The sequence below is a fragment of the Cnephaeus nilssonii genome (genome assembly GCF_951640355.1).
Source record: "Cnephaeus nilssonii genome assembly, chromosome: 1".
In the NCBI taxonomy this organism is placed as follows: domain Eukaryota; kingdom Metazoa; phylum Chordata; class Mammalia; order Chiroptera; family Vespertilionidae; genus Cnephaeus; species Cnephaeus nilssonii.
The window spans coordinates 74,617,858-74,633,581 of NC_137072.1; the positions used below are offsets into that span (position 1 = coordinate 74,617,858).

The 15,724-nt window shown below is 35.2% G+C and overlaps 1 protein-coding gene across 1 annotated transcript; it reads left to right on the forward strand.

Annotated features, from left to right (window-relative positions):
* Nucleotides 1–1,964: 1,964 nt before the first annotated feature.
* On the forward strand, nucleotides 1,965–10,731 carry JCHAIN (joining chain of multimeric IgA and IgM; the record flags this gene model as incomplete). The annotated part of the gene is made up of 4 exons (XM_079761605.1): nucleotides 1,965–2,028; nucleotides 5,135–5,261; nucleotides 9,039–9,119; nucleotides 9,739–10,731. 4 exons carry the CDS (start codon nucleotides 1,965–1,967, stop codon nucleotides 9,941–9,943), a joined length of 477 nt encoding a protein of 158 aa, XP_079617731.1. The 3' UTR covers nucleotides 9,944–10,731.
* Between the last annotated feature and the right edge of the window lie 4,993 nt (nucleotides 10,732–15,724).

Below are 15,724 nucleotides of genomic sequence, written 5' to 3' on the forward strand. Positions count from 1 at the left end.
CAGCAGAGGGAGGCTGGCAGGGGTGATGGGGGTGGTACCTTCCCCTGATCAGGTATGTCGCCTCCCACAAAGTGAGACCAGCAGCAGCAGTGGTGGGATGATGGGGGCAGCGCCATCCCCTGATCTGCCTGCCTGGTTGCCTCCCACAGAGGGAGGCCAGACTGCGGCTTAGGCCCGCTCCCAGAGGGGAGCGGGCCTAAGCCATCAGTAGGACATCCCCTGAGGGCTCCTGGACTGTGAGAGGGCGCAGACTGCGCTGAGGGACCACCCCCCTTCCCCCCCCCCCCGCAGTGCATGAATTTTTGTGCACCAGGCCTCTAGTCACTATATAATAGTCAGTATATAGGTATATTTGGTTAGTGCTAAAAAGATGAAACAATTTGCCTATATCACAGAATTGTAAAAATAAATTTGTTTAACAAATTGCCTTTATTAGCTTCTTGCTTTTCTACCAATTTTCAAATATTAGTGTATATAAAGTAAGAATCAATTGGAAGGCTTTCTAATGATACATATTCCAAGGTTACATCTCCAGGAATTCTGGTTGGATGTAGCCAGAAAATCCATATTTTGACTGGATAAGTATTGATAGCTGTACTTATATGAATATCCATATTGAATCTTAAAAATCAGTAGTACAAGTGATTCTAGGGACAATGATATCTTGAACACATTTCGCAAAACACTGGTCCTGATACTATATTGCAAGTCTAGGTTACTCTTCTGGTGGCAAAAGTGCCACTTGGATCTCACACCTTATTTTTATTAAAATAACTTTGTAGATGCATAGTTTACATAATAGAAAGATAAAACTATAAAACTGAAAGAATATAAACACCAAATATAGTATATTTATGAATCAAGTAATTTTTGCTTAAAAAAAATAAGCTTTTGTGAAGCTTTAATTTATCCCCATGAATTTATCCAATTGTTTTGGGGAGCTAGACTAGTCTTGAGTTTATTTTCAAGGACATAATAATTTGTAAAAAGTATCAAGCTAACTTCTAATTACTCTTTTTTGGAGTGATGGAATAAATCAGTTATTTAGAAACTACAGTTACAGATGAGGAGCTCTGTATTTGTTTTGACACCCTGACCACATTACTAAAATGTTAATATTTGTTTTGACACCCTGACCACAGTACTAAAATGTGCTTTCAGATGTTTCTTTTTCTACTAGACATAATTGTTCATGTGAATCCAGTATATTTTCTTAACCCCAAATAGTTTCTAAATGCTATGATAGTGGAAATTAAAATGAAAGTAAAGTTTGACAGTATAGCAATATCGTGTGCTCTAGAGCCTGGCACTTTGTTCTTGCTAGACTTTCAATACATATTGATTGAAGGAGAACAATTATGTGCTAGGCTTTATAGCTTTCATTCTGCTATTTTCTACTGCCAGCTATGAAGTCTGCTTGCCTACTTATGATCCTGAAGTATTTTTTTAGTGCCTCTCAAAATTCTAGGAGACTCAAAAAATGAGAGAACTCAGAACCCAAACATAGATTTGATGTTGCATGTAAATGTAACCAACATGCTCATTTATCCTCTTTTATTTATTGTTCTAAGCCCAACAAATATCATATATATTTGAAAACTTTATTGTCTAGGGAATAATGTTAAACACTCCTACTTAATATTCTTAATGGACTCTTGCCTTGAAATTATTATTAGTCTTCTGCATTAATTAGATAGAGTAAATGTAAAATAAAAAGTGATTGCATCAAGATGACTTTTGGGGGATGCTTTGGAAGAAAATAGGTAAATCTAAGGCATACTTTTCTTTGCAGTGCAGCATGAAAATTTCAGACTTTAGCCGCAGTTGTGATTGGCTTTAGTTTGTTAGCTGCCTGAAGCGTTATTTTAAGAAAGCAGAAGCAACATCATTTGCACACTCCTTATAGCACACACACCTTAACCCTGATGGTTTTAGCTCCAGTTTTCAAAAGAAGTGAAGGCAAGATGAAGAAGCATTTGCTTTTCTGGGGAGTCCTGGCCATTTTTGTTAAGGCTGTTCTTGTGACAGGTATGTGATATTTTGAAAATAAAGCCAGATAAAAGGAAAAATATAGCACAGATCTGTTCTTCAGATCTAAACATTAATGTTTGTGCTTTGGTTGGCCAGCTAGCTGGATACTTTTTTCTAACATACCTTAATCTTTATATGGACAATGATCTTTATGCAGACAAGACTCATTATAGTTCTTTATCTCTTATTTGTTTGAGTACTATAAACTAGAGAATAAGAAAATATATATTTCTGGATAAGTAATGATAGCTGTACTTATATGAATATCCATCTTGAATCTTAAAAATCAGTAGTCCTCCTCTTGAGCGTCTTAAATTAGTATTCAGGGAAATGAAGTAATAATTGCTTTAAATACAACATAGACTCCAATGGAATTTTATTTTCCAAGACAGACTAATATTAGTTCTAATAATTTTTCTGGGTCTGGGCCTACAGATTTATTAACGATGTTTAATGTTTTATGGAGTCTATAACTTGATGACCAAACTTTGGCTATTTTATGTATTAACCCTTCAAAGTACTGTAGAAAATGGAGTACATTCTGAATATTGAAGTACAGTTTTTAATAATTTTCATCTAGAAGGGCACATGATTAGTGTGATATAATTTGGCTGGATTGTTTCTAAAACTGACTTTATTCTTATTTCAAGACTGAGTATGATATAATTAAGAATAATCCTTTAAAATATATTTCATACTAATTTAGCATTAAAAATAATGAATTTCTAATAATATTTACAATATAAAGATAGCAGTAAAAATGTATAGTAAAGGTATCTATACATATGTATAAATACACACATGAGCTGTCATTTATTGAGCACATATTAGGTTCTAGGTATTATGATAACTACTTTACAGATACTATTCTATTTAATTCTCACAACAACCATTTGAGGATAGGTGCTATTATAATTTTTACGTATAGTTGAGCCCATTGAGATTTAGAGAGGCCAAATGTCTTACCTAAGCTCACACAGCAAGCATGTAGTAGATGGAACCCAGGCCCTCTGATCCTCTGACCCATACTCCTAACTACTATCTTATTTTTCCTGTATAAGAGAATCACCTTTTAGTAAATTAATTATGCTCATATGTAGTATGTGTTGTTAAATCTATTTTATTATTTGTCTGAACTGAATTAAATTAAATTTAACAAATATTTATTGAGCATCTGCTATAATTCAGTTGCTCTTTGAATAAAGTAAGGCACAATCCTTAATAATAGATTTGTTAGGGAAAATGCTACCTGTCAGTGAGAGAAAGGGTTGAATCTTATAAGTCTTGGTGAATTGAAAGTATTTGTACATTTTCTAGTAGGTATGTAGGCTGCCTAATATTTTTATATAACAACAGTAATGTTAGTTTTTTCCTATGTTTCAGGTAAGAAAATAAACTGTATGCCATAAATAAAATACAGACATTTTCTACTTAAGACTTAATTGTCAACTCACGTATTTGATTCAATTTTTTTTTTTGGTCAGATATTTCTGGCTCATTTGTATTTTATTGAGAAAGCATTTAAGAGTCATGAATACAGCAGTAGGGAAAAGGACACCATTTAATTCATCTTATTCTTCAAAATGTTAAGCAGAGTTATATGATGATCTTAAATTGACTTCATAATGTTTCTTCTCCAGTGCCATACAGACTTTTATCAGAAGATTTAAGAAGTTATGAATAATAACATTATAAAATACTTCAAACAATTATAAGTATGATAATAATGATCTTATAATGTTTTTGTAATAATTATTATCACCAAGACTGAAATACTGCAATTAGGTCCTCTCAGCTCTGAGATTATATCTGGAATAATTAGGCTTCCAGTAACAGAGATATCTATCCCAATCACTTAACCTTTATAACTTTATGTGCTAAATTTTTGTGTTGTTGCTTTTTTGTTCAATTGAGGCTTGATGTGAGGAAATTTTAAAGGTTATTTAGCTAAAATTATAGGAATAAAATATATCTAACATTTTTATTTAATTAGCACTATTAAAGCTATTAACTCTTCAAATATCTGTTAACTGATCTAAGTCCACATATTAATACATTTTCTTTATTTATTCTTTGCAACACTTACCAGACTTCTTTGTCTAATATTCAGATTAGACAATAAATGTTGATACTCAGCGTTAAGGCTTTTATGGTCATCTGTGAATTTATTCATTTATTAATTTTTTCTGCATTTGGACACATTAAATTAAATATATATTTACTCAATATTTTCTGAATTGTTTTTGCAAATTTGTAACATTTTACATCTATATATATTATAACTTTAAAAATAATTCTCAGGAGAAATATTAATATAGCAACTGTTATTTTATTTGATTGGATCATTATATCATAATAACCTGATTGTTACTACAAAAAAGAAGAATATAATTAAGTTTAAGAAGATTGTAGTGGAGAATACTTAAAAATCGTACAAAGTAAGGTTATTTTTGGGGAAAATGTATCTGTGCTCCGCTCTAATGCAATGTAACAAACTATGTATATAAAGGGGAGTTCAGTGAAGGACCTGGCATTTCACACTGGGTTTACAAAGGCTAATGTTAGTTTTTGTTCACTTTTGAATGGAATGCTTTGGTCTGAGAGAAATCCAGTCTAGATTTTTGTTTTCTCTCTTATTTTGGCATCTGGTACTCATGTTTACAAGGCTACATAATTCAGAGAGCTGTGCTCCATTAAAACATTGGATTAAAACCAGAATTCTTTCAGCTTAGGTGCCTCTAGCCTGGTCCAAGGGAAGAAGAAAATTCCTTTTGGAGTACATTTGGATGTCCTTCACTACGCTGTGAGATTCTAGTCAGCTATTTTAGATTAGGAAGGAGAACAAATGGAGAAAGCTGAAATTGATCAACCATAAAACTGATTTTTTTTTCCTGCAGGAAATAAGATGAACTCAATTTAAAGTTGATAAGTAGATTTTCATTCCCATTTCTTCTTCTTCTTTTAAAATATGTATTTTTTATTGTTGATAGTATTACGGATATCTCCCATTTCCCCCCACCCCTTCTATCTCCCTCCTCCCAGCCCTTACCACCCCTCCCCACCCCCCAGGTCCATTTCTTCTTAATACATTGTATCTTTCCAGCCCAAGACGAAGATGAAAGGACTGTTCTTGTGAACAACAAATGCAAGTGTGCCCAGGTTACTTCTAGGGTCATCCCTTCTCCCGATGATCCTACTCAAGACATTGTGGAGAGGAACATCAGGATTATGTACGTGGTATTGTATATTTCATTTCTTCATGTTGTAAGCAGAGATACTCTGTCATATCAGTCATTGTTTGAAGGTAATAACTATGTCTTGCTCCTCTTTATGATATGTAGCACCTGACATGAGACTGAATCTAGTTAATGGACCTGAGTCAATTATGCACAAGTTGGGAGCAGGAACAAGGTTTCCACACAATCTAAAACCAGTCAGCTAGATCAGATGATTATAACTGAAGGTTCAGATCTCGTCATCAACATGCCCTATTTATATGGAGTTATTTCCATTTGAATCTGAACTTTTAGTTGCTCTTGATCAGTTCAAAATGAAACTTGAGATAACACTAAGAGCTTTATTTTGTACCACATCTGAACTACAGAGTATTTTACATAGTACTCAAGTGGCGGCATAGAGATAAAGTAAGGCAGACTAATCAAATTGACTAATTTGATTTAGTCTTCACTTGTCCATTGGACTCTAGATATTCATTTCTTTTCACATGTAGTCCAAGTTATAAGTTATGAGTCTTGACGTTTAATTGCCAAAATGCTAATGATATTTAATAAATGAGATTCCTATTGGATCCAATCAGTAAAGCCTTCCTTGTGAACACTTCTGCCTTGAATACTTTCCTAGCAATTGGGTACCTCTTTCTGAAACAATGTAACATCCAATAGAATGTTTTTAAAATTTTGTTTCAAGTTCTGGTTGGGTCACTGGTTGTGCTCTTGTATACAAGTTACTTAACTACTCTATAAACTTCAACTTGCTCATCTTTTAAAAAAATATGTTTTTATTGATTTCAGAGAGGACGGGAGAGGGAGAGAGTTAGAAACATCAATGATGAGAGAGTCATCATTGGCTGCCTCCTGCACACCCGCTACTAAGGATCTAGCCTGCAACCCAGGCATGTGCCCTGACCAGGAACCAGACCTGGGACCCTGCAGTCCGCAGGCCAATGCTCTATCCACAGAGCCAAACCGGCCAGGGCAACTTGCTCATCTTTAAATAGGGGGAAATAGTATATATATCATGGAGCTACTATGAAGATAAATTGAGATCTATTCTTTTTAGAGAATGAATAGTTCCTGGCATACTTTCAAAAAGTATTTGCTATTATTCATCCACCTAACCTACATGCTAATTATCTTTATGTTACTATACATTTTTTCTAATTAAAAAAATTTGTATAAAATTTTACATATGTCTCCTTTTCCCCTGATTGTTACTAAACTTCTTAAAATACCTTGGTTTACCCAACATTGTTACTGTGATGAATTACAAATGCCTCGGCTTAACCACTGAGCATAACTCTCAAGCTCTTCTATTGACACTTTTTTTCACCTCATGTTTGAAAATCCAGAAATAATGTAGTGTCCTTATTATTCCCCACTCACATTGCTTTCTTCCTCTTCTATTTTTGCATGTTGTTCCTTAGCTTGAAGAACCCTTTCTCCCACTCCTCTTAGCCTGGTTAACTTCTCCTTAACCTGCATGTCTTAGCTTAGACATCACTTCCTCTGGCAGGTTTTCTCAAACCATTCAGACTCTATACCACTCAGCTCCCTGTTAGAGAGAGAACAGTTGGAGAAGCATGCAACTTGAAGGGATGGATGGCCTTCATTGAAGAGGAGTGTATATCTTGTTTAAATCTTCAGATTTTTAAATGGCACTCTATAATTCTCTAATTCATCTTTTTTTCTATGACCATTCTTTTTATATTTTTTTCTGAATTCAGATAATTCAGTTACTTCATCCACTTTGCCTGATGTGTATTAATGGTTCTCTGATCTCATTTCTAAAAGTTCTATTATTATTGCCATGTCATTATGGCATTATTCCCAACGCCATCACTTCCTAGCAATATGACTTTGGGTAAATTACTCGACTAATTTGAGCCTGTTTCCTAAACTATAAAAGAGGGATACAATATATGTATGTAGATATATTAGTATACATATACTTTATAGGGTTGTGAGAATTAAATGTGATAATATATAAAAGTGTCTAGAACACTGTTTGACCCAAAGCAGACATTCATACATGTTTATTCCCTTATCTCTATCAATATTTAAAGCCCTTTCTGATATTACTAGAACCTTTCAAGCCAATAAAGAATAGATCCATTCATTCATTCGACAAATATTTGTTGAGTGCTACTGAATGCTACTGAGGATTTGAGTTGGGGACTGTTGGAGAATTTACAGTCGAGTAGGGAACTGTAAACAGATAAAAAGGCAATTACAGTGCAGTATTGTAAATGCTATGATGACAGGAATAGGCAAAGGATGTTAGAGGGCACCCAGTCCAATCCTTGTGGGCTGGTGGAGAGTGGCAGTGGAGGCAGGAAGAATGTTTGGAGTAAGTAGTGGAAGTGAATGATGGCTGCTAGCTGGCTGAATGGGAATTAATTGGGTAAATGTGTGGGGAACGACAGGGTTGATAAGTGAGGAAAATCATTCTAGGAAAAGGAATCCTAGAATTGGGTTGCTATAAGGAGTACATTAGATCACCATGTAATATATTTAGCATAGTACCAGGTACACTGTAAACGCTTAGTAAATGTTAGAACTGTTTTTGTTATTAAAACATGGAGATGAGAAAAGCCTGGTAAGTTTATGGAATTGTCAGCTGTTGTTTAGAGCTGGCATGTAGTGTAAAGAGGGTGACATGGTGAGAGATGAGGCTGAAGAGCAACAGCATGCCATTAAAGATACCCTGGTATTTCTGGGGAGACACTAGGTTTTAAGCAGAGAAGGAAATTTGTATTTTAGAAAGGCCATTTTGGCAATAATGTAGCCAATGCACTTGTAGGAGTCAAGACTGAAGGAAGGCATTGCTAGGAGAGAAGAGGCAGTGTCCTGAACCAAGTGGATGGATTTCACAATTGAACTGTGACATGGGATTAAAATATAGGTCATGACAGAAAGGGAGGACTCAGGGATGTTATCCAGGTTTTTGCTTAGATATTTATATAAATATTATTGCTAAACACTGAGTTAGGAAACACAGGTTTTTCTTTGTATCTTTTGGTAGAGATGAGTCCATATGAGGAGAATGATGACATAGATGAAAAAATGTACAAGTTAATAAGATCACCTGAACTAGTTGATAAGCATTATCTAATTTTTCATGGCAATCACCAAATCAAGAGATTTGGATTCCAGCTACAGCTTTACTACTTAGTAGTTGTGTGATCTTGGATAGGTTGCTAACCTCTCTAATTTATAATTTATGCATTTCTAAATTGTGGATAATAATAGCTGTCCATTCATTCTACAAATATTGAACATATTCCACATGCTACACATGTAGTGAGGCACTGGGAATACATAACTGTTTTTGCATCAAGGAACTATGTAGTCTAGGGAAGCAGTTATGCCTCAAGCAACTATGATACGGTGTTTGTTATAATAAAGATAGACGAGCTTAATAAGACTAAAGAGGAAGGAGTTTATTGAGGGGTGGAGATTGGATCTAAGTTATCATAGAGCTCATAGAGAGGGTAAAACTTGAGTTGATTGCTAAAGGGAAAAACGTATTTGCCAAGTGAGCAAACATCACTGAGAGAGGAGCTGTTGTGAAGTTTATTTTGAATAGGAAATGCTTATATTATAGCAAATTATTGTGAAATCTGAGTATGAGCATCACCATAGATTCTTTTAGAGTGCTAAATTCACTAAATGCCCTCATGAAAATTACTGCCCTAGCAATATACCTATTACCAAAAAATAGCAATATCTGTTAGTTTGATCATTTTGACTTGTTTTTCTCTTTTTTAGTGTTCCTATTAACAACAGGGAGAATATCTCTGATCCCACCTCGCCATTGAGAACCAAATTTGTGTACCATTTGTCTGACATGTAAGAGATTTTCCTTCATACTACTATACATATATATGCAAGTTAATTACTTAAAAAATTAACTTGTTAGTAAGAATGTTTTGGAAAATATGTTGGGGTCTAAACATTTATCAATATAATTTTAACTTTTGAATACATTAATTCCCATGTTTATTATTAGGTACCATAAATTCATAAAATGTAATCGCAGATAAAAGTTAGCTATAAGTTTATTCTAACAAAGAAATACTTGCCATTAGTACAGGAAGGGCTGATTTGTCTTAATAGCTCAGTAATTGGATTTCAGGCATATTAACATGTAGGTGTTTTTTTTTTGAAACTACAGAATTCAGTATCAAACAATTTCTTTAAAAATATTCTTCCTTCTTTGTCACCATAAATAACTTATTTAATTCCAATACACAATTGTCAATTAATCTAACAGAGTAGAAGTTGCTATATGGTATAGGCAAAACAATAGTATATTATTAATCATATTACTTACTTTCAATTAACTTTTATATTAAAGGTTGAAAAAAATCCTATAAACCATTCAACATTGTAGAGCACTGCAAAGAATGGATTTATTTTGGATACAACATTTGATGGGGATTGCCTAATGCATAGATTTGTTTTTCAGCTGTAAAAAATGTGATTCTACAGAAGTGGAACTGGGAAACCAAGTGGTTACTGCCACCCAGAGCAATATCTGTGATGAAGACAATGAAACCTGCTACACCTATGACAGAAACAAGTGCTATACAAATAAGGTCCCATTTTCATATGGTGGTAAGACTGTAATGGTGGAAACAGCCTTGACCCCGGAGTCCTGCTATCCTGACTAATTAAGTCATTGTTGACCGCACAGCTTATCTTGAAAGGCTCTCCATTTTGATCCAGAAAGTTAATAAATTTATTACCAATGAATTTGAAACCACAATATTTTGATAATGTAAAGCTCTAGCCTCCAAGTAATTAAAATAGTAACATTGTTATTTTTATTAGGTAATTACTTCTCAACTCTTAAGTATTGTATGTTCATATTCTAAGTGTTGAATCTCTTATTGCCCTCGCCTGAAGGGGTCTATGTTAATAATATCATTTCTAATATTAAAAAAAATAGACAAGGAGAGAAAACAAAACTTAAGGTTAAAAATCAGGATACAGAAGTAAATTTTGTGGGTGTTTTTTTGTAGTTTTTTTTGCTTTGCCTTGGAGAGCCAGAGCTTTTGCACATTCCATGCTATTCTCTTTGAAAAAAAATAAAACGTGTAGAGAAAAGTGATATGCAAACACAAGTCAATTATAGATCTTCATTAAAAAAGTGATTAGAAAAGATGTTTTAGAAATATTTAAAAAATAATTAAAATTGGATCTGTAATATTTATGAAACCAGTGAGCTGAAAGTGACATAATTAAATGCAGAATTGAAAATTTTGTTTTGACATAACACAGATTTGGTAGCAAATGATACATTTTTTTTCGATAAAAAAAATCAGTAGTGTAAGAAATTCCCATTGGAAATCATCAATGTTGTATCTGAATCTAATGAAATATGTATTCCACAATATGTATTCTCTAGCACAGTTTGAACAATTAAATAGATTTTTAAGCATATACCTGTGTGAAATAATTTATTAGAAAAAGTTTGTGTTAACTTTGTTGTATGTAAGTTAAATATAATTGATTACTTATGAATAGTTTGTATGATGTGATTATGCATTAACCACTGAATTCATACATGTACATATCGGAGGTAGCTTTGTGATTTAAAACTAAAATTAAATAAAAAGGCAAGGTCCCTCATGACAAACATAGTGTTCCTAAGTTTAGTTAACATCTCTCACCTCATACAATTACAAGCAATTCTGTTTCTTGTGATAAGAACTTTTGTGGGGAGATAGTTTCTGGAGAGGCTCCTCTCTGTCTCCTCATCTTTGCCTTGTTTTTTTTTGCCTACCTAATAGGAAAAGGTTTTGTGACCACATTGCCTCATTAAATGCCAGCTAGAAGAGCACCTCAGACATAGTCCTGTGGCCTTCTTTCAGAAGTTCAGTTAAACTCAAAGATCCTCATATTAATAACAGTTTAGTATTCACCATTAGCTAGACATCAATCAGTGTTTTAAGTATTAACTCATTCAATACAAATCCAGAGTAGCTGGTGGCTCTTAAATGAGAGTTATTGAAGAAAGATGAAAGCATTCCTGTTAGTTTTACTCATATGTTTGCTTGTATTAGTCAACAATTTAGCAAGGAAACACTAAGGAAGCAACGCAGAGGAGGCCGCTCTGAAAGGAGCCTCTCAATTCTTTGTGGGGAGCGTATTTGACCGATGGCTCTGGTACCCACCACTGTGTTTGTTTGAGGTACATGGGCTGCTCCCAGCCAGTGATGACTGAGAGGGTAAGGATACTAATACAGACCAGTGCCTGGGAGACACAGGACTCCTCTGATGGGTGACTGGCTTGAGGACTCCCCATCAGCTTCACTGAAAATTTCTTAGCACCACACCTCCATTATATATTACCTATGCAATCTTCCTTCCCACCGCCTGCCTCCACACAGGTCAGACCTGAGTCAGAGTCTGATGGCTCTCCTGCCCCGTTTTCTTTCACAGGTGTTTTACCTAATAAATACCTTGTGCCTTTAATCTCATCTTGGATTCTGCTTCTGTAGGGCCTGAATGAACATAGTAGCCAACTATGAGGATCTGATTTAACGATGATGATGTTGATACTGAACATTATTCACATGCCATGTGATTCATCTATGTCATCTGATTTTATCCTCAGAATGACTTTTGGGCTTACCTTTATGTTGTTATTGAGAAAATGAACTCAGTGCATAATTAACAGTTTGGTTCACAGGTCTCTTAAATGGCAATGAAAACTCAGTCACTTCCATAGCCCCAACAAATATCAATAGAAGCCCCCTGATAATCATTTTTGCCCACTATAATATTTTCTTACAGTTTTACTGTGACATTTTGAGGTTAATGTGACCAATTTATTTATCTGTTATAAGTCAATTATTTCTGAACTTTTTGTCCTCCTTTTAAAATTTGAATTAAATGGATGCTGTTTTTAAAGGACAGGTATAAGTGGGTATTAGTGGTGAGAATGTTTTTCTTCTGCATAGTGCTTAGCTATTACATACTAGTAAGCGAGCACACTCAACACCAGCCAGAGGAAATTACATTAATTAATAATAAGAGTAATGTTCCTTCATGCCAGGCCCTTGAAAACCAGTAGACACAAGTCAAGTATTCACTTTAAGACTATGGATAGGAAATTACCCCTTAACGGTCTTTCCAGGTCTTGGCTTTGGGTGGCTGTGTAGTTTAGTGGGTAAATTCATGGCCTAGGTGGAATACAGATTCTATCCTTAGTGACTAAATGACATCACTAAGGCAATTTCATTCAATTTGATTAAAAATAGGAGTGAAAACAACTCTCTCATAGCTTGTAAAAATAAGGATACATGCCATAATTTATGTACACCACTTATTACAGCTATTATAGCATTCAGTAACCTTCTGTAAATTGCAGTTGTCATTGTGTGTTCATTGACTTCTGGCTCTTCTCTTTACCCAGGCAACAAATCAGGGAACAATGTGACCTTATTGGATTACTGTTTCTCAGTCTTTAGCATGCATGAGACTCACCTGGAGGACTCATTGAAACAGATTCTTCCCTCCCAACCCCTATGATGATTAAGTAGTTCTGAGATACAGCAGGAGCAAGTAAATTTCTCAAAAAATTCCCAGCTGCTGCTTGGAATCCTGTGAGAACCATTGCTTTAGAATTATAAGCTTCCATCTCCTCCTGGTGGTTGATTTATGAAGTACAATGCATATTCATTTTTAACATGTTTCATTTAATCCTCAACTGCCCTATGAAATAAGTACTATCTTCATTTTACAAATGATGAAACTGAGACGCAAAGAGATGACGTAATATTCGTAGGTTTTACAGATAGTGTATGGAGAAGTGGTAATTGAATTTAAGACTGTCCATTTTCTGATGAAGCACAGAAAAGAGGGTGCTGGGTCCTTAGGCAGATGAAATGGACACTGAGTGCAGAGGACTGTGACTGGGGAAGTGATGGGCTTTGAGAGCCGCTTCATCTATTTCACAATCATATCTGTGTCAAACTACAGCTCAGCTTCCTCCTTTATTTGAAGAATTCTGCTCTGCCAAATGGAATTTTGTTTGCTACCAGCTAAATCCTGTTTCTAAATCTTATTGGCCATGATTTCAAAGTGAGAGATAAAGATCTAGTGGCTGATGGTACAGGGCTAAGGGTGAGAGGCAAAGAAGAATGGGTGGACCAAACCAAAAGCTTTGATTCCGTTGTGAAATGGTGATTACTTGTTTCCCATCAAGTGCAGTTTTCTGAGTTTTAATGGGGCAGTTGGTCTGAGTCACAGTGAAACCTCTGAGGTTTTGTGAAGGAGGGTCATAGTTGTTGATTTGAATCCAACATTTCTGGTTCCCTTTTTGGCTTTTAGAAATGAAGTTTGGCTTCCTGAGGGCAAGATGAATTTTCTTTAGGGCCCTTCAGGTCATGACTGAAGTAGACAGGGATATGTCATAGCAAGCAATAAAAGTAACTCAAAGGTCATGTCTTGTGAATTTCCTTTGAAGGAGTATTAAGTTAAGACTCTGATGTGAATGATTAAAGTAAAATATGTTCAGGGCATTCAAAAAGCCAGAGGAAGAATCTTCATGGTGATGGCTGCTAGACTAAGTGTTCAGAGGTGGCTGGACCCTACACTCATTATCCTACTTCACTTTCTGCGTAAAGTGGAAAAGTTCAAGATTTTTCCCAGACAACTTCATCAATGGCCAACTACCCTTTAAAGAAGTCCATTTCTGGCTGTGAGACAGAAACACGTATAAGTCAGGTGTATTAGCCTTGCTGGATTATCTCCTATTTGCCATCCTTGGGTGTTATTTTCTTTCTTTTTTATTTACACTATCATCTAAATACATGGCTAGAATGTATCCAGCCATTTAAAAATCAGCAAGTGATGGCCAAAAGATGTAGGAACTTGCCATAGAAATGGGGAAATGGCAGTGGACTGGGAGTGCTAGAGACAAGAGGGGGTCACCTCGGAGCCTGCCATCCCACTGCATGCACCTTAACTTTAGAGCTGACTTTAAAAGCTTTATCAATAACTTAACAAGGGCACACAGAATAATTCCTTTACTGCAAGGAACTCAGGCCTGGTATCCAGGTTTGCAAAAGGATACCTGTGCTGACGAAGAGTCATTTTCTACAGGGACATTTTCCCTTTTTATTTTCTCACTATAGTCTCAAATTTAATAGATGTTTTTGTCCCCATTGTTTATGTTTTACATTACAGAGGTCTCAGATGATAAATTAAGTTTCATTGACTCATAGATGAAGATTGTCAGCATATCTGCCAAAACAAGTATATGATCCATACATTTTGATGAAATAGTGAAGTGAAAGAGTATTTTACAATGAAAGGCATGCATATCTAGATTAAAAAATCATTTGAAAAAAGTAGTGAAACATAAAATGTAATTTTATTTTGATGAGGATAATTCTTAAGAGACAGTTTATTTAGAATAAGTTAATGATTTTGCAATGAGTGATTCAAATATAACACTGGTGATGGGGGTGGATTTAAGCAACTAGTAAGTGGCCTAGACAGTCTACCTCTAAGATCCCTTCTTACCCTGAGATTCTATAATGCAAATGTCGCTGAGTACATTAAGCTACAGAGTGTGGTGGCTCATTCAGCATCCCCAATGGTTTAACCGGCAGGAAAAGCACACTGTGGTATTTTCATGGGAGCTTTAATAGGTATCTACTATGTGCAAAAGACACTGAGCCAGGAACATTAGAAGACTCAAAGGAAAAGATTCATTTCCTCAGGAAGTTTTCAACACTCTATTTTCTCAAATTTCGGAGGTCTTATGAAATATATCCTGATGGTCAAACCTCAGAAGGAGGGCAAGGGAGGGTGAGAGAGGGGCAGTATGAGATCAAACAAAAGACTTCTATGCATGCATATAAGCATAACCAATGGACACAGACAGTGGGGTGAGGGCCTGTGCTGGGGGGGCAGGAGCGGGCTGGGAGAGGTCAATGGAGGAAAAAGGAAACATATGTAATACTTTCAATAATAAAGAATTAAAAAAAAAAAAAAGGAGTATGACCTAAGAAGAAGAAAAAAAATTAAAAGAAATCTGTCCCAGGAAATTCCTCCTAAGAATTCCTTAGAGTTAGAAGGTAACTTTCTAGGTAATTCTGAGAATTCTTTTTCTCTAGGAAAGAATATATAGATGGTGGGCCAAATGCCATTAATAAAAACAAAATACCTAGATGTATTCTAAGCAAGGCGATGTAAAAATGTCTACTTTACAAAATAATTTACACTATTTAATTAAGGTATGAAGAAAGTGTGTCTGCAAATAATTTTAGTAGAATATGAAGAATGAAAATCTTTATGTTGCCCTGGCCTATGCTTCTCAGCAGTTAGAGCATCAACCCACACACTGAAGGGTTATGGGTTCGATTCCTGGTCAAGGGCACATATTTGGGTTGCAGATTTGATCCCTGGCCCTAGTCAGGGTGCACGTGGGAGGCAAC